The sequence below is a fragment of the Lytechinus pictus genome, chromosome 3 (genome assembly GCF_037042905.1).
Source record: "Lytechinus pictus isolate F3 Inbred chromosome 3, Lp3.0, whole genome shotgun sequence".
Taxonomy (NCBI): Eukaryota; Metazoa; Echinodermata; class Echinoidea; order Temnopleuroida; family Toxopneustidae; genus Lytechinus; species Lytechinus pictus.
Genome location: NC_087247.1, coordinates 1,759,020 through 1,778,605, shown reverse-complemented (window position 1 = coordinate 1,778,605; position 19,586 = coordinate 1,759,020). Strand labels below are relative to the sequence as shown.

Sequence of the window (19,586 nt, the reverse complement as noted above, 5' to 3'; positions counted from 1 at the left end):
ACTGTCTCTTCTTTTGTCTAAAAAAGAAAGGAGTCACTCTCTGTCGTTCCGTTTATTATCTTATCACATCAATTCTCTCCCACCTCTCCCCTCCCCCTCGTCTCTTTAAAGGGATGGTCCGGGCTGAAAATATTTATATCTAAATAAATAGAGTAAAATTCACAGAGCACAATGCTGAAAATTTCATCAAAATCGGATAACAAATAACAAAGTTATCGAATTTCAAAGTTTATCAATATTTTGTGAACAGTCATATGCACATCCTCATGAATATCTATTAGGTGGGCTGATGATGTCACATCCCCACTTTCCTTTTTCTTATGTTATTGCATGAAATCATAATTCTTTCATTTTTTCATACATGTGTAAATGATGTGTCTCCATTATGATGAAATAAGTTGTGGCAATAAATAACTTCCAATTGTTTTGGTTCTTGGTAGAAAATTTTTGAATATAAACCTAATTTCATATAATAAAATATAAAAGAACAAGTGGGGATATGACATAATCAGCCTACCTAATGAATATCTATGAAGACATGCTTAGAACTGTTTCACCGGTATAATGCAAATCTTAAAAATTCAATAACTTCGTTATTTGTTTTCCGATTTTGATGAAATTTTGAGCATTTTGCTAAGTGAATTTTACTCTATTTATTTAGATACAAATATTTTCACCCCGGACCATCCCTTTAACTTTTTCACCCCATCCCTCTCTCCATCTCCACATTTCTCCCCTCTCACTTTCCCCCTCCTCTGTCCATCTTTCTGCCCTCTTCCCATCTCTCTTTCAGTCTTTTCACACTTTTTTCAATACAAATACCGATACTTAATTCAGGGGTAATTAAGAGATTATCAATATGTCCGCGTGTGTGCGGGCGTGTTTTTTTTTTTTTTTTTTTTTTTTGGGGGGGGGGGGGGAGCGTGTGCTTTGGTTTTTACGGTTTAATAGGCGTGTTCCGACCATTTCAGTGGCGTAATGATCCTAAGACTTTGAGGGGCCAGATATGACATATTGGACACAATTTTAACATCGATGCTAGTGAGTGAAGCGAGGGAGCAAAAAAATCGACATTTTTTTTAACGAAAAGCTAATTTTGTGATAAATTTTGACATAATATTCACAAAATAATATATAATTTCACCCTTCTCTCTTTCCTCTTCTTTCCTTTTCTCTTTCTTTTCAAGCCCCCTCCCCAATCTGTACGTCACTGAAAGAAAGAAACATGAAGATTGGTTGCATTTCCATTTTATATAATATTTTTTGTCATCGATTACGTCGATTTTTGTTTATTGTCGGTAGAACCCCTTCAACAATTTTGGAATTCAGAGGCCCCTACCCCGAAGAAAAAAAATACACCAAATCAAACATAAATTACATACTTCGCAATTTTCTCCATCGATGGCAAGACAATGATAATGGTAGACAATTAGTACATTTCATTTCAATTTATTCAAAATATAACATTTGTGTTTCAAAATACAAGCAATACAATAATCACAACTGATAATAAATGTTTAATAAAGATTTTTATTTAGTGAATCATTCCTGTGACATTTTTATATCTAAACAGAAATACTTTTCTCATTTTTTTTCTCAGGGAATTAAAAAAGAATACGTTTTTAATGCACATTCTTATGGTATTCACACACTGAGTCTTCTTCACGACCATTCTGTTTTTTTTTTCTGCAAAAATTAAAAAATAAATATAAACTTAGAAAGTAAGTGCATATAAAGAATCAATGATAAATAATAAAAAAAAGGCTAGATCTCTTTTACAAATAGAGCTCTTATCATCATCATTCTGCGTTTCAAATTTTATTTGTTTAATAGATTATTGACTTCTGCTCTGCTGTCATTTGCGCTTGGTAGAGTAGAATAATCGCATTTTCGAAATTTTGAATACAGCAATCCTCGAATTGATATCTAGTCTCAATTTCCTTAATAAGAAAAATAAGTAATGGGATTAATCAATTAATTCATTATTCGTTCGGCACATAAAAACACATTCATGTAAGTTACAAAACCAATTTTACTACGTGAGATTTACCAGAAATCATTCTAAAAATGCAACTTTTAGTAGCAATCTAGCCAGTGTTTAATTAATTTTGTTACCCTCGAAGATAGTATGAATGCTTTGCGCTTAACGTTAATCCTTCGGGGGGGGGGGGGGGGGGGTTAGATGTAATCCATGATGTAATTTTCTTTTCGTTTGCAATGTCTGGCCAGTTTATCATCTGATTCTTAATACTAATCTTATTATGACCTCACCATCCGTCTCACAACCGGGAGATCGGGGGTTCCCCGGCCGCGTCAGACCAAAAGACGTTAAAAGATGGGAGTTGCTGCTACCCTGTTTGGCGTTCAACGATTAAAGGGATAAAGCCTCCTCGATCTGGCGCTGCACAGCGGCTGCCGGGTCCACGATCGATGGGCAAAGCAAATTTTTGGAATATTCTTTTCATGTCTATTTCGAACATTTTCATCATTCTGTTTTTCATCCATGCGTGTCAGGGGTGGCCCGACAGGGGGCAAAGGGTGTCTTCCCCTATTATTTTCGAATAGTGAAAAAAGTAGGCCTATATATGAGAGAGGTCTAGGACGTGCAACTATTCATTACCCCCATTATTCAATATAGAAATAGATGGCGTAACCTTCCCCGCTCCCCCAAAAAATAAAAATCTCGCAACGACTCCAATTTCATCAACATGATCAATGACTTTGGATGATTTTAGCACTCCAAATCCAATCAAATCAATATACGACATAATGATTTTTTTTATGATTGCACCACATATTTTTTTATTCTGCAGGCACAGACCCTTGGCTTTCGCATAACCAGTAGTGCATGATACAGAGTCTGAAGTGAGACTAGATTCACTCATGTGTTGTGCCTGCTACACACATTGGGTTTGGGGTCTAGTCTTCACCTCAGACCTGGTATTATTTTTATAAAGTGTCAAATTTGAGTCTGTGCTTGCATAGTGTTAAAAGTCAAGTCCACCCTAGAAAAAAGGTTGATTTGAATCCATAGAGAAAAATAAAAAAAGCATTAACACTGAAAATTTCATCAAAATCGGATGTAATATAAGAAAATTATTTCAGATTTCGCTTATTTTTCACAGAACAGTTATATGTACATGTCAGTGATATGCACATGAAAAAGTCGATGATGTCCCCCACTCATTATTTTTTTTATTGTTTGAATTAAACAATATTCAATTTTTACAGGTTTGGCAGTAAGTACCAACTTCACTGACCCATAAAATCTTAAAACAATGGTAATTTCACATGCTCAGGGGTGAATAAAACTCTGTTTCACAACAGGACAATGAGGAGAAAATAAGAACATTTCATATAACGAAATAAAAAAATAAATAGTGAGTGGATGACGTCACCAATCCCTCATTTGCAGACTAGGATGTGTATATTACTGTTTTGTGAAATTTTTAAAATGTCCTAACTTTCTTATTTTACATCCGATTTTGATGAAATTTCCAGTGTTATACTTGTTGGATTTTTCCCCTTTCGTTCAAAGCAATTTTTTGTTGGGGTGGACTTGCCCTTTACTAGTAATAGCACAAGGAGAGTTATCATCATATATCTTCTTTCGTCGTAGATGGCGTATTTTGGAGTGGGGTATAAGATGAAGACGACTGCCTATCGCCTACATTCAGCATGGTATACCTAGCGTCAGTTTCCTCCTCCGGTAAATTAATCTCATATAGATTACCTCGAGGTACCTCTTCTTCTGATTGAGGTTTCTGACTGTTCTTGTAATGGTATAATGCCCGTGATTTGACAATTGGAAAGTTTTGATAGACATGCTCTTCTGCCGTTGAGGACGCTGAAGCAGCTGCTGGAAAATGCTGGTTTGCCCCCTCCGTCTTCGGAAGTACTTCGTACTGAAACGCGCCCGCCTCGCAGGCATCTGAACTCTCTTCAGCTACACCAAATAAAAAAAATGATAAAGAAAACGATATGCAACATTAATATACAATTTTATATTTAATCTTTAACATAAATCTGATGAGCCTGTATGAGAAAATAAGACGGTAAATCACTAATATCAATTAACATTCACCTTCATTTGAGAAAAATGAAACGAACAAAATACTTACTATCTACCACTCGTGAAAATGTAATGGCAACTACGAGTGATATAGGTTTGTATAGAGCTTTTAATAATTCAAAATCTCATGATAGATGAAGAGAATATTGCTTCATACCTTTATAAAGCTGTATAAGTGCTATATGATCCCTCGATATTCTAAAAAAAAGAAAAGAGAGAAAGGGCGCATAGTAAAAAGTCTGCACAAATTCTTGTTAAAAGTAAACAGTAACAATTCAAACAAGCTCAAAAACACATGAAGAGCATGGTCTCTCGTAATTGTCTTCTTTTGCTGGATTTGTCGAAATGACATTCAATCCAATTGTTGAGATTAATCGACTCAATCATAACTCATTATGAGACATGGCCCAGGAGACACAGACCCTAGTACTTTGGGAATTCTGATGAATGTTTTGACAGCAAACTTGTTTATACGATTGACATAATAAATACATAGACACATGGACATCATTTACAGGTTGTAGATGTACCACATGAGTCACAGTGAAAACAGGATCAGGAAACTCCTTTGGAGCTCCAACCTGAATGACCTGGGAACAAGGGTATCCAATACTCAATGTTTGTATGATTTAAACGCCTATGCGTGGTTCCCTATGGATCTCTTGCAGATGAGCAACACTCACATGCATTTGACAAGGGCCAAGTTATATCTTTGTTCTTGTTCTCAATATACAATCTGGTTTAAAATATTCGTCATGTACCGGAATGTTAGATAGCACGAGATGGTTGGTATTGAATTGCAGAGATTGTGGTTTATTGTTGCTCTGATCGGACCATGAGACAACATGAATGATTAAACATGTTAAAGGATCGATGGTTCCAGGTCCTTTCCCAATTACCAGTTGATGACGAAGAATTTTTTCCCAGAGGGAACTCTGCGCAACCACTTGCCTTTTGTATCACCTTCCTGATCAACACACGATATGAATACAAGTTATTGATACCAAATCAAATTCATAACTATTATACACGTACATGTATATGAAAAGTCGGATTAAGCCGGTTGGAATTTCGTTTGACGGATTGATGCAGGGATAATGCTGTGAGGTGGCGCTATTATCCCCGTCGGTTTTTGTCACATTAACCGAACTATTCAGGACCCCTGGGCTAGACCTGTCTAATTATTTCAACTGTCTGTTTAAACAGTCATGAATGCGTCTATTTTTTAAACGAATTATCGACAGATTTTTACAATGATAATAATAGTATAAGGATCAAGGAATCACCCCAAAATAAAATCATTAACAAGTGACGTTATTATTTCTTTGGCATGTACCAAAAGAAAAAAAGAATATATAAAGTTCGACGGATGATATTATGCTCGAGGTATAGAAGGCAGATTGTCCTATTTTAGATTGTTTTTAAGACTCAACCAGAGAACGAACCCACGACCTGCCGTTTGCGAGATGTGCACGCAACCGGTCGAGCCAATATTGTCATGATGATTCCCTGGGGGAGTAGCGGGGAAATAAAACATTTGATATATACATTAAAAAAACATTTTGGTAATCTTGCATTTCTCTGAAACGATTTGGCATTTCGATTTTCATTCTAAAAGTTCTTCCTCCGGCGGTTTTGTGGAAAGCCTCGCAATATACACACTAAATACCACAACACGTACAACGACGGGACGGATCGAGTTGGGGGGGGGGGGGGGGGGGTCATGGGTGAGATGGAGGGGGAAACAAAATAGGATGCAAGGCTTTGTTTCCTTCAAGAGGTATCACGGATGTGAATGTAAGGAACGTAAAAGAATGAAAGTTTATTGTTTGTTTCTAACAGCGTGATTTAGTATTAATTTTTGCTCTCCGAACGTGCAGCTCTCTGCTATTGAAGTTCAGATAGCGTGTAATGTGAATTGAAAATGCTTTTCGTCAAACAATGGGCAAAAATAAGTAAATCCCCTCCCGTCCGCGGGTACGTGCTCAATGTGCTCTCACAACATAAACGTTCCATGCCATGCCACCACTGAAACTGGGCAATAGGCCTGAAAGGATAAGTGCAATACCTTTTTTTATACATTGTCCAGCCGACAAGGATGACGACGATGACGATGCCGAGCAAGCCCACGATGACCGACATCTCGACCGGATGCGAGGTTGCCCAAGCATCGGACCGAGACTTCTTTATGACGTACACGTCTCCTTGGTGTGCCGCTGAGTCTAGGCCCGGTAACCTCGGCTGATGGTTGATTGGTTTAGTGCCTGAAGCAGTACCAGCCCGCTGGTCCTTACCGCCCCCTCGGCCAAGGTGAGATTTTCCGCTATTAGATGCTCCTACAGGTACATGGTCAAAATAAAATTTAATTAAATTTGACCTTTCAACGCTAATATTTAAATCCAAGCCAACCTCCAGGAACCAGGGAACGGTTTTGAAAACGTGTGTATGTGCGTGTGTGTGTGTGTGTGGGGGGGGGGGTGTGAGAGAGAGAAAGAGAGAGTAAAGGGAACAATGCAAAATGTCATAATCAGTCTGTAATTTTTTCGTTTATTTTCACGTTTATTGAACAGCCTCCTCCCCCGTTTTCGAAGGCCCTGAATTCGGCATCTTCTTCAATGTTGTCAGTACCACTTTTAGGTTCTCTCGGGATGGATCCCCGTTAAATACGCAATTCTTTGATAGACAGTTGGTTTTGAATTTGACTTTTCTACCTAACAAGATATTTTGACAGCAAATAACATAAACATTATCCTTAATCCATATCCATGTTTATGGAAGCTTAACATAGAATTATTATATGTAAACTATGATGTTGAAAAATACTCTGAAAAAATAAAAAGTGGACGACTTACCACTATCCCTTTGTTCTAATAATAATAAATTGAGTTTATGCCGATATTGGCAATATTAATTTACATAATTGTATTCAATGTATTTGTTTTCCCCCATGTGTCATGCTCAACAAAAAATCGTTAGCCTCTCTCAAAACATATAACAGTCCTTCCACATGGCAGAGAAAAAGACATTTTATGCGATTTTTTTGTCCGACACTGCTGAAAAACCACACGCAAATGTTTAGGAGTGGGCACACACAATATTGGAACCGTGCCCCGGAATGGGATGTATGTGACATTAATTCGGCTGCCGGCTTTACTCAAGAAGGCATTTGTAAATACGGTAAAGGTCTCGTCTTGGCAAGCTTACGATGATTGTTGAAAAATCGTCACTTAATACATGTAATATGATGTGATGAGCAGCAACTTGGGAGTTGTAGGTGAAGGGGTTTCAGTTTTGTCATTCATGGAATCGTTGAGATGCGCACGGTTTTGGGCAATTAAATAAGGGTGGATTTGACCGTGACGTCTCGTAGATAACTTCATGCCATTGTGATTTCATGGCAGCGATAAAGACAATGATCCGCGACAATAATAAACAATACAAGATGGAAAAAAACATGTGATTGTAAATTTGAGAGCGTACATTGCTGATCCAAGCTATCAAACATCTCAAAGCTATCAAGATTGTGTTTGTCCGATGATGTCTCTGAACTACAGTGCGTCACAATAAAAACTATACACTTTTGAAATGGCTACCAAAAAACATATGTCACTGCCTTTTTTAAAAAGTTTTTTAGATGCGAGTCCTTTAGAACTTGCAAAGTTTAGGGTTGTGATTAATCAATGATCAAGCATTATCAATTAGGTTTTTAGAGCAAATTTCAAGTAATACATTGAAATTTAATGCATGAGTGAACATGAAATACAATTTTTAACTTTTTCATGTGGATCTCAACAATGTGTTCATGGAAGTCAGAATAAGGATGAGGGGGGAAGTAGGTTGATGGGATAAGGGTCAACAGAACACTTAACCCCCCACCCCCGCCTCTATCTCTACCCCTTTCTACCCTCCTGAGGGACTATCCTTTGCTAGGGTGAGCAAAAATTAGTCTTCCATTTTTTTTAGAGGTGAGTCCTTTGGAACATGCAAAGTTAAGGGTGTTATGCTAAATTACTGATGAATTGAGATCAGTTTTGGCTTCTTAAGCAAATTACAGTTACTTAATTGAAATGTTATGCATTAATAAATAATAATTGTAATTTTAGTGTTGCATTTTTAGTTTATTATGTGGATCTTAGCAAGTGTGCTTGTGAGAGTCAGAGAAAGGTGATGGTACATATACCTGTTACATGCAAGGGGTGAGATATGGTAAGACTGGGTTAAATGGGCATTCTTCTTTGTGTTCTCTTACCAATTACAAATCATGTACTCACCCCCGCCCTCCACCCCTTTCTTTCTCCCAAATGGTATTCAAAACTTAAATGGGAAGTGACTGATGGTTGATGGGTCTTTCTTTTCTGTTGAATGATTATTAAGAACTTGACTAATTATGGTGATTTATAAAATAATTTATTGAAAAAGCTGAATGTTTGATTAATAATTTAATGAAAAAGCTGAATGTTTGATTGTTCACATTGATTGAGTTGATTTACTAACAAATTGCTGATTGAATGATTGATAGGTAAAGGTTGATGACCTAATTTTCAGAATTTATTATCAAATTGACAGTCCGCTCTGGAATTAATGCGTACATGTATAGCAATCATTCTCGATCTAAACATCAGGGGGGGGGGGGGAACGGACGGACCTGTAGGAGGGAGGCTAAACGTGCTGTTGACCCTTTTCCCATCAGCTTACTTCACCCACTGAAGTCCTTTCTTACCCCTATTCTCCTGACTCCAATGAACACACTGCTGAGATCCACATTGTAAAGTTTAAATGCTGCACTAAAGATTGCAATGCACGCTCACTCATGCATGAAATTTCAATTTGATAATTCATGAAATTTGCTCTAACAATTTAAATTATTTTCCAGGATTATGGCTCAGCAGATGTTGGACGCTAAGAGTGAAAGCACTACAAAGAGGTATTGTTCGGGTTTTGATAGATGGAAGACATTTATTTTAGCGGAAGGAGGTGATCCTTTACCAGCACAGCCGATTCATGTCGCTTTATACATTTCTAATTTAATGAATCAAGGGTCTTCAGTCAGTGTTGTGCAATCCGCTTTATATTCGATTAAATGGGCACACAGTATGATTGGAGCAAGTGATCCTACTGAAAATTCTTTTGTTAAAAACTTGATGGAGAGCGCAAAAAGACAATCATCGAAACCGGTTGTGAAGAAGGACATAGTGACATCTGAGCAAATCATTGAATTATGTGAAAAATACAAAGGGAGTAAAGACATTGTAGTGTGGAGAGATCTCGCTTATATAGTGCTTAGTTATTCTGGTTTTTGAGATCTGATGAAGTATTATCTTTAAAGGGAGCTGATATCGAATTTCAGGAAGATTTTATGTTAATTCATATCCGTAAGAGCAAAACGGATCAATATCGTCAGGGTAATTCTGTTGTAATTAGTATGGGGCAGACGAGTGCTTGTCCTGTTAGCGTCTTGAAATGGGGAACATAAATGTAGCTTCAGGGTCTGATGAGTATGTTTTTAGACCATTGTATTTTAACAAAGAAAAACAAGCCCATTAGTTATACAAGGGCCCGTGAAACAGTTTTGGCCCGTTTACGAGAAGTTTGCGGTACCGCAAATTTAGGTCTTCATTCTTTAAGAGCTGGTGGAGCTACGGCAGCGGCCAGGGCTTCGGTACCAGATAGGATGTGGAAGAGGCATGGAAGGTGGAGAAACGAAAAGGTCAAAGATGGCTATGTTGAAGATAGTATGGAGCATAGGCTATTGGTTTCTAAATCTTAACATTTGTAGGATATACATGTATATACATGTGTTTCATATGGTTATGTTTTATTTGGGTTAAAACAATTGAGTAACTATTAGGTTTTTTCGTGAATTTCCTCAAGCTCGTTATAGCTTTTGTTCCCGTTCTTTGAAATTCTAGTCGTCCCACAAGCTATCCCTCAATATATATTGTATATTGTGTATTTTGTTTTGGTTGGTTGGGAGGGATGGAAGTATAATGTAGGAGTGTAGAGAAATGGCGTTTTTTGTTTCGGATGTTTGTAAGATGTTGATTTAATAGAGAAGACTATTATTTGCCTGCGGTACGTTTGTATAGCAGGCAAATGTTGTTTTATCGTTTTAATGTATTCACTCTTACGCCGTGGTCCGGCGCCTTGATTGAAAGGAAGAATGGGCACAATGGTATGCATAACAGGTGTCATAGATGAACACGCTATAGGGCGTGGCAATGGAAAGTGTATGTGTAAATCATTCTAGCTTGTGACAGCACCAAGACAAATTTATCATATTGTTATATAAATTTGCTTTATGCATTTTAGTTTGGGCCTGGGTTTTTTTTAACTCATTGAGTTTTATCTCTGTTTTTTCATCCTGGGCGTACACATTCATTCGTGTAAGATTAGCGAATGTGATTGACCAACCATTTGTTTTTGAGGATAAATATGTATGAGCATTTGTATCAATGATTTCATGTTATTTGTATATGTTCTCGTTTGTGTTTCATGACAACTTGGCAAGTAAAATGGTCGGCTCTAGTCGTCCCACAAGCTATGAGTGACAATTAATTTATCACAACACCCTCAAGTTTGCAAGTTCCAAGGGACTCACCTCTCAAAACTGAAAGAAATCGGAAGGCTAATTCCTGCCCACCCCAGTTTTCATACCTTTTGTTTAAGCTCACGCAAGCATGAATAGTTTTCCAACTTTTTTGTGTCATCTGAAAGTTGACCTTATTGGCTTTCCATATATATAGATATTTTCCCCCAAAGTGACATATTTTTTGTTTGGTAGCCCTTTCAAAAGTGTATAGTTTTTGTTTTGAGACGCACTGTATACATGAATGTAAAAAGGATGGATACTATGTTTCTCTTTCTGTTTATTATTTTCTGAAGATTCGTAAGATGTTCGCAAACATATGCCAGATTTAGCTGCGTCTGAAGAGATTGAATGATCGTCAGCATGCTCAAAGAACAGTGGTTTGCCTTGATTTATTATTTGCCCGAATAGTCAGGTTGAGCAATAATAAACCACCCATTTTTTTACAGTGGCGGCACGAACCCATCTCTCCTGTATCCAATATTATGACATTTCGCAAAGCGAGCATGAGTATATAACTATCCACGTCCGGGGTCTGTTTCATAAAGAGTTACAACTAATGGAACTTTGTCATTACGGTAACTACCAACTTAACCGGGATTAGCAGAGCAGTTAATCACAACAAAGGTTTCCATTGCAGTTACACCAATGACAGTTACAATAAGTTTTTAAGAAACGGGTTCCAGAAGTTCAATGACATTACCTCGTTCTACAGTACCTTTTGATGTTCCTGTGTCTCCTTGATGAGCTCCTGAAGACCTTGGATTGCTTTTAGGGTTTCCAGGCTGGAATGGCATCAAAGTGGCTTCGGCAGGACCATCTTGAAAATACAATGATAATTAAACAGAATATTGAATAAATACATGTTCATATATTCTCAGGTATTCTTGATAGGTCTAGGGTGTAATTTCTTTTCATCTTCTGTTGGTAGCCAGTTATGTTTTAAAAATGCTTTTAATTATTGCCATATAGACCTCGACTACCCTTTGGAGACACTGGCACCCCATAAAGACTGAGTTCCTCACCTTCTTTACACATTTTGGCAGCCTCTTCACAGAATTCGGCACCTCCTGTACACACCTCTGAAACCTCTTCATAGGTTTCGGCACCCCCTTTCCTGCATGCACACGTTTCGGAAACCTCTTCACAGACCTCGGCAATCTCTTAACACACTTCGGCACCGTCTTTACTGATGTCATTAGCCCTTTTACACACATCGGAAACCTCTTCACTGACGTCTGTACCCCTTTACACACCTCGGCATCCTTTCACAGATTTTGGCAACATATGTACACGATTCGACAACCTCTCCACTGACTTTGGCACCCACTCGACACACTTCGGGAACCTCTTCACTGATGTCAGCACCCATTTTACACACATCGGCAACCTCTTCAAGATTTGAGCACCCCGTTTACAAACTTCGTCAACCCCTGTACACAATTCGGCAACCACTTCGCAGACTTCAAGATCATCTTTGCAGATTTCGGCACCTCTTAACAGACTTCGCCACCTCTTCACAGACTTCGAGACCCCCTGTACACGATTCGACAACCTCTTCACAGACTTCGGCACCCCTTCGACAAACTTCGGCAACCTCTCCACTGACTCGGGTACCCATTTTTCACATTCCGTCAACCACTTCACTGACGCGTCGGTACCCCCATTTACACGCCTGGCAACCTCTTCAAGACTTCGTCAACCCCTTTACACACTTCGACACCCTTCCACAGACTTCGGCAACCCATGTTCATTATTCGGCAACCCATATACACGATTTGGCAACCTCTTCAGTGACGTCGCTACCCTTTTTAAAAGTTTCAGCAACCTCTTCGAGACTTGGGCATCCCCTGTACACACTTCGGCAACCTTTTCAAGACTTTGGAACCCCCTTTAAACACTTCAGCACTCCTTCACAGATTTCCGCATTCCCTGTCCACGACAACCATCTCAGAAATTTCTGCAACCCCTGGACACACTTCGGCAACCTCTTGACTGATGTCAATAACCCTTTTACACACACCAGCAACCATTCACTTCAAGACTTTGGTACCCTTTCCGAGACATTGACACCCTGCTTACAAATTTCGGCAACCTCTCTATTGAATTCGGCACACGTCTTAACACACTTTGGCCGACAATATGAGTCAGTCGACTTAGTCAGAGATGCAAGTACAATGTATCATCATAATAGATTTTGTAACGTTTATTATAGTAATGACATATTTGAAAGGAGGGACAGACGAAGTGAAAGAGAAAGAGAAGAGAGAAAGAGAGAGAGAAGGGGGGACTTAACATTACTCTGGAATGGCGGCAAAATACCTATTTCATTCAAACCGGTCTTTTGTCTTTTTTGTTTTGTTTTACAAAGCACATGACCATATATGTTTGCAATTGTACAAGTCAAAATATTAGCCCCTGGATGATGACTAACCTCTGTTTATTCCTCACATTGTCAAAATTATTACTTGTCACATTGAAAAACACCCAACAGATTGTGCATAGAGACCTGGAGCTCGTTTCATTAAAAGGTTTGCAATTATGGTAACTTTGTCATTGGGTAGTAAGGGCTCAGCAGCCAATCAAAACCTAGATTTCTATGTAGTTACCATGATGACAAAGTAAATATTTATGGTCCCTAGACCAAATGGGCCAGTGATAGTGCCTAGCTATTTTGATAGGGCGAGAGGGGGGGGGGGGGGGGGTGTGGGAGGCGACGAGGTGACGTCATTTTTTGTATAATTGAATGATATGGGTTATACGACCCAGACCACTCTTTTGACATGTTTTTTTTCTTACTTCCTTATTTTTCCTCCTTTTTTACGTTTTACTTTTGAATTCATTTCTCTTCTTAAAAAAAAAATCATACAAGGCGGTGTGGTCGATTTTCCTGCCCCCTGCAGCGCCGCCACTGAAATAGGGAATCTAAACTCCATCCGGGTGTTTCGAATTGCATAGTTTCCTCTATGTATATAGTATCTATCATAGTAAAGTGCACATTTTGGTGATGAACAAATTCCTCCCAAGTGAGATCTTGAAGACACACAAAGGATCGTACTTATCCTCAGTCTCATAGACCATAGATCCGTTGTATAATATCACTTGACTCCAATAAATCAAACACAGCATGAATTTCAACCAATCAGAAGGGCATTATGGACTTGCATTTGATTTTTCATTTTAGTTGCGTTCAAAGTAACTTAATATGCAACAGTCCCCAAGTTTACGTTCTATGAATCTATTCGTAAGTTATGCCGGTAGCTAAATCAGACCATCGATCATTTTCATTCCGCATAGCTGAAGTTGATATAAGATCTTTTCAGATCATAATTCTTGTCGTTCATAAGCATCTCAAAGTAGTAATTATTTGTCCAAATTATGATTACGGATATAGGATTTTTATTGCTTTTATAGAGCAGGGCGAGATTGGAGTATATAGGGTCTCTTTTCATTGGGCGCAAGATAGGGCTACCAGTCGTGTGTTGAGAAGTATGTCAAACTTACAAGCAACTTCATGAAACGACCCCCTTAGAATAGAGGCAAAGTACATTTGATCTATGTTTATACAATAATTAGTTTTCCATTGAGATTGGGATTATTGTGTTCTGACAGCGTTACGTCATGAAGGAGTCATCATTGCCGGTTTAAGCAGTGACTCACCCAAAACCGATGACCTAGACAGTTTACGTCTACCCTTGAATTATGCCCCTATAACTCTAATTCTGTTCCTCGACTCATTTTAGAAATGGAAAATAGAGATGAAAGTAATGACAAGGAATCCTTATCATAGATCAGGAAATAATGATTGGCAGTCGAACCTGTCCACCTGTTGTTCGAAGAGTGCCATCAGGTTGACCTGTTGGCACATTGCATTGTCCAAGCACTTTAGAGCCCTTTGACCCACAAATGACGCTCAAGAAGCACTGGGCAGTCGCGGGCAATGATTTGAGTTAATACATGTATTTCATTTTGATCATATCAATTGTCTGTCAATATACTCTAGATTCCAGTAAGAACTTTTCAAAATAGAACAGAACAGAGAACAGATACAGCATGCACCCACCTAGTCCAGTTATATATAAACTACTTTCCCCAAAGCCCAAAATAGAGGGAGACTGCTACTGCGGTTTTGTGAGTCTGCATTGAGATTTAGGGAAGTAGCTTCCCTCTCGCAAGGGCCAATCTGGACAAGTACCCACTTATCCCCCCTATGACGGGCCGATCATTCCATTCATTCACTCACTCGAGTGAGGGAATAAATGACGGTTATGGCATGAACGGCCCGTCATACTTACCTGGTATAGATGCAGGTACGCAGTGTCCTTCTTGCGGTCGCCAACCAGGACAACATCCGAGATCAATCTTGTACGTCGTCCGCAGCGCGTTGCGGTAAGCAGTACGATAAACAACTCTAGGAGTCAAAGAAAAAAGATGAAGATAATCATTAAAATGTCAATAATTCTTAACATTAAAAAGATACCCGTGCATTCAATTTCAATCATGAGTCGTGGTCGTGGTGACTGGTTAGATGATTATAACGACATACTTTGATAAAATATAAATTGATGATAGTACTTTTTTTATGGTAGCATAATGACACCAAAACAGAAAACCACGCACCAGTCATTGATCTTGATCCAAATTCTACAGTCACACCAACGAAACCGGATCGAACCGGCCGACCTGGCATACGATTCGAGATAACATAAAAGCTTTAATTGTAATGGGGTTGCTTTCGATGGTGTGACATTTTAATACCAATAGAGTTAAAGGCTCTAATTGTATTTTTATCAAATAAAACGGGATACTTGAAACTGTTGAGAAAGTAGGGGTTACATTGGGGATAATTGCAACTGCAATCGTAACGTCAAACTTAAGTTACATTTCCTTAACTATACGGTACCCCCTTGAAAGTTCGAGTCTTGATGATTTTTCTTTCATCTCGTCTATCAAAACCACCCGTCGAACTTGAATTCCTGTAAAATATACACCCTAGTTTTCATTCTATTGTCAGCTATACCTAAAATAGTTAACGGTCGATTGTTGTATATATTTTGAGTTTGGCTATTCATAACATGACTTCTAGAGGATGCGTCAGTGTAATTTGAAAGGTGTGTGTGTGAGGGGGAGGGGGACGAGTATTTTTTCATTTGAATTACTGGGTAACACCTCTCTTTCCAAGCTCCTCTTTCCTCTCTCCTCCTTTTTCATCTTATTTCCCCCCTTTCTCTCCTCCTTTTGTTCATACATATGTATATCACTACATTAAAAAAAAGTCATAAGGAGCGCGGACGGTCGCCCCTGTCCCCTGTAACTCCGCCCCTGATGACTTCCATAATATAGTCATTTGTAATTAACTGATTTCAACCTGTTTCTTGGTTACCTGTATGAAGAACATTTAGAAGTACAGAACCAGTCACAGCATGTCGCAGTCCGCTTCGTCATCGATTCCATAAACGTCTCCCGGACGGTGATCAGAGCACTGTATCAAACAAACAAACAATATACAAAAATATCAAATAATTGGAAGTTGCTTTTTGTGACTATAATGCCATTATTGCTAACGATAACCCCATTTTTTGCCTTTCAAGAAGAAAAAAATAAAATATAACAATTTGTTGTGCTTTTCAATAATGAAAGCCTGGACCCTCTTCTGATTTAGACGCATCCAATCAGCCACCATTGCTACAACGTGTACATGCAATTTTAAAGGGAAAGTCTACTCAGTAATCACGTTCATTTTGATAAATTGCAGAAATGAATGAGAGAAACATATTGAAGAAAGTTTGACCCATTTTATCAAAGATAACACAGTTATGGACTTAAAAACTAATTAATATGTCATTGAATAAACTGTGACAAATCTTCTTGGTTCCAGATAAAATATAAATATCAAATTTGAATAGGAATATTGCTTTTGAAAAGTTAAGAGAAATATATTATGCCTTAATTACCTTTGATCCAAGACTTTGTTCGTAGATAATAATGTGAAGGTTACGGAGGTGGCAATTGCATTATAAAGTTTTATTTGATTTGATTATTATTTCATTGAATTGGTTAATATTTTATCGAATAGACCAATTTCAATGTCTATCTTAATATTTATCATTACGAAATGTAATGTGATTATCAATATAAAAATGATTTTTTTTTAAATCAAACAAAATGAAACGTCTTGATCTTTTCGTTACCCTACCCAAATCCTTAGCCCGGACGCTTATCTCCATACAACAGCTGTATACTGACTTCCGATTTTGATTCTATTTTTATTTCCCTTTCGGGAAGCAATATCTAGATCCAACAGAGGAAGAAACCCAATTTATAGGGTATAACAATTGCAACAATTATACCTTTCATTGGTCAATCTGTTCGATTTAATATCGATATACAAATGTGGCTTATATAATACTTTTTAGTTACGCCATTTATCAGGGGTTGCGCCACAGGGGGAAATGGCGACCGCCCATATACGATTTTTCAAGTTAAAGGGGGAGGGGCGGAAGAGGAAAGAAACGGATAAAGAAATGATAAAGAGTACGAAAGAGAGGACTGCATAGATCGTATATCTCTATGGGATACCCATTATTTAATTGAGGAACAAAACGATGTCTTGCCCCTATCAAAGCATTTTTGTGGAGTTCCTATCAAAGCAATTTCATCGAGCAATCCTTACCATCATTTTATTCGAATATTTGAATTATGACAATGACTATGAAAGTCAACTGATTTATCAAGGGATGTATCTTCAACATGCCAAGAAATAAAACAAACAATTATGACCCAATACACACATAACAAAATCAAGATTACAGGTCATATAGGAATTGGAATGTGACACCAATTAATAATGATATAAAAAAACGTCATCACCGACAACAGCAGCAACAACAGCAACACTAGCAAAAACAGTGTTCAGTTTACCTGATGGTGTTCCAGCAGCGCCCGGGCCCATGCGATAGCGCATGTGACGTCATCAATCTTGACATAATGAGCATAAAGCTTGACCATGTGATGAAATGGAATTCCATGATCTCTTTTATGTCTCCACGATCCCCTCCGTTTTAAGTCATCTCAGGGTTCCATCTTAAAGTTCCTGTCATGAAAGGAGTGAAGGTAATTAAAATCCTCATCTACATATCCATCTAATACTGAAAGCATGGACGAATTAAGTTACTGTCGATATTGTTGAAAATTATGTCAGTATGTAATGACTCTGCCACAAATACCACTGCTTCGAGGCCGTACAAACGATTTTTAGAGAATTTCGTATATATGATTTCCTCAAGAAGGACGTACGAAACCAGCGTTCGCAGACCGTTCGTAAATTTGCAGCTTGGATGATGCATGTATTTGTCCAGTAACGTCGTACGAGACCCTCTCTTCTTAAGGTGGACTTATGGACGTCGTAAGAACCACGCAAGATTTTGTAGCGTCGAGAGACAATTCTAGAACCTTTAAATTTTTACGATAACAGCAAGGAACACCCACTGGGCCAAAGTTATTCATGGAGGGCTCTTACGGCGATCGTGAGAATTCACTATACGATCGGAGATTCATACGGCGCTCTGACGAGCGACTCTACTCTTGATGTTTATAAGGGGTTCGCAATGCTACGGTCACAAATACCTTTACGAACACCGTACGAATGATTTTATACAAAGTAATAAATGGCCCTCTATGAATAATTAAAGGTTTCTAGAATTGTCTCTCGACGCTACAAATCTTGCGGGGTTGTTATACGACGTTCATACGGCCGCCTTACGAAGAGAGGGTCTCGTACGTTATTGGACAAGACCACCGACCGAGCTGCAAATTTTAAGACATCTCAGGGTTCCATCTTACAAACAACTTGGGACCTTCTTGAGAAACGAAGTTAATTTCAGTTATACAATGAACCTAGAATTTGTACAAGATCTTTGTTTTGGGCAATTTGCATAGTGCATAATGCAGAGTCTGCAGTAGTAAGACTAGATTCACTGTGTAATGTGGTTGCCTCTACCAACGTTTGACACTGAGGCCCGTATTCTGAAGTCAGGTTTAGCATAGGCCATGGTCTAACTCTGTACTAAAATTAAGGGGATCCACCCCCCCAAAAAAAAAAAAAAAATCGGTTTATAATTTTTGATTGTATAATTCTTATTTTTACTATATTGTTTCCAATTGCTTACATAATGAAGAAAAATACTTCAGTTACCATTCCCAGCATGCAGTTATGAATTATTTGAGATTACAGAGATTTGTGCCCCAATTGGCTATCCATAGTTAAACCACAACTTTAAAGTATAGAGTTTAAATGAAATCCCCCTTCAAAATACGGGCCAGAGAGTTCAGAAATTAGTTTTCACTCTAGACATGACGTGGTCTAAAGTGCGACAATTGAGTCTGTGTTTGCAGACTATGTGACAGTCGTGTCAGTCAATCACTTTTTCACCCAGGTAGCTTATGGCGCCCCATCAAGAAAATATCCCTTACACTTTTTTCAATTAAGAATCCTTAAATATCTGTATCTTGTACCCAATGTGTGGGTCATGCTAAACTTTTAATCTATCTTAACTTCGAAATCACCTTCACGAGGTGATGATGGGGTAGATGGGATTAACACCAAGAATGCAGCAACCGATCGAATGCACTGTACGATCGAACACTGTTAATTGGGTGTGGATAGAGTTTTTAGATTCCCTTACTTTGTCTTTGTAGGCCCCTAAATACAAAGGCCATTACTAAGATTACGGCAGGGAAATGTAAAAATAAAGTAACTATTACTCTACTCACAATCTAATTTCGTCATTTATCAAGTTCAAGGCCTGTCACAATGTATATACCCTCTTTGTGTCCTTATTACTATACGAAATCCATATGATTTTTTTTATTATATAGAGCCTATTACTGCCATTGAAACTTGGTTTAGATAATCGGAGACTTTCTATT

At 38.2% G+C, this 19,586-nt stretch overlaps 1 protein-coding gene across 2 annotated transcripts; it reads right to left on the bottom strand.

Annotated features, from left to right (window-relative positions):
- Positions 1-1,241: 1,241 nt before the first annotated feature.
- On the bottom strand, positions 1,242-17,767 carry LOC129256600 (uncharacterized). Of its 2 annotated transcripts, none has more exons than XM_054894767.2 (7): positions 17,580-17,767; positions 16,042-16,140; positions 14,954-15,069; positions 11,377-11,478; positions 6,141-6,408; positions 4,230-4,270; positions 1,242-3,946 (listed from the first exon to the last, which is right to left on the bottom strand). In XM_054894767.2, exons 1-7 carry the CDS (start codon positions 17,684-17,686, stop codon positions 3,597-3,599), a joined length of 1,083 nt encoding a protein of 360 aa, XP_054750742.1. In that variant the 5' UTR covers positions 17,687-17,767; the 3' UTR covers positions 1,242-3,596. The 2 variants fall into 2 exon arrangements, with proteins under 2 accessions (XP_054750742.1, XP_054750741.1); XM_054894766.2 differs by having other exon boundaries at positions 11,362-11,478; positions 17,580-17,751.
- Between the last annotated feature and the right edge of the window lie 1,819 nt (positions 17,768-19,586).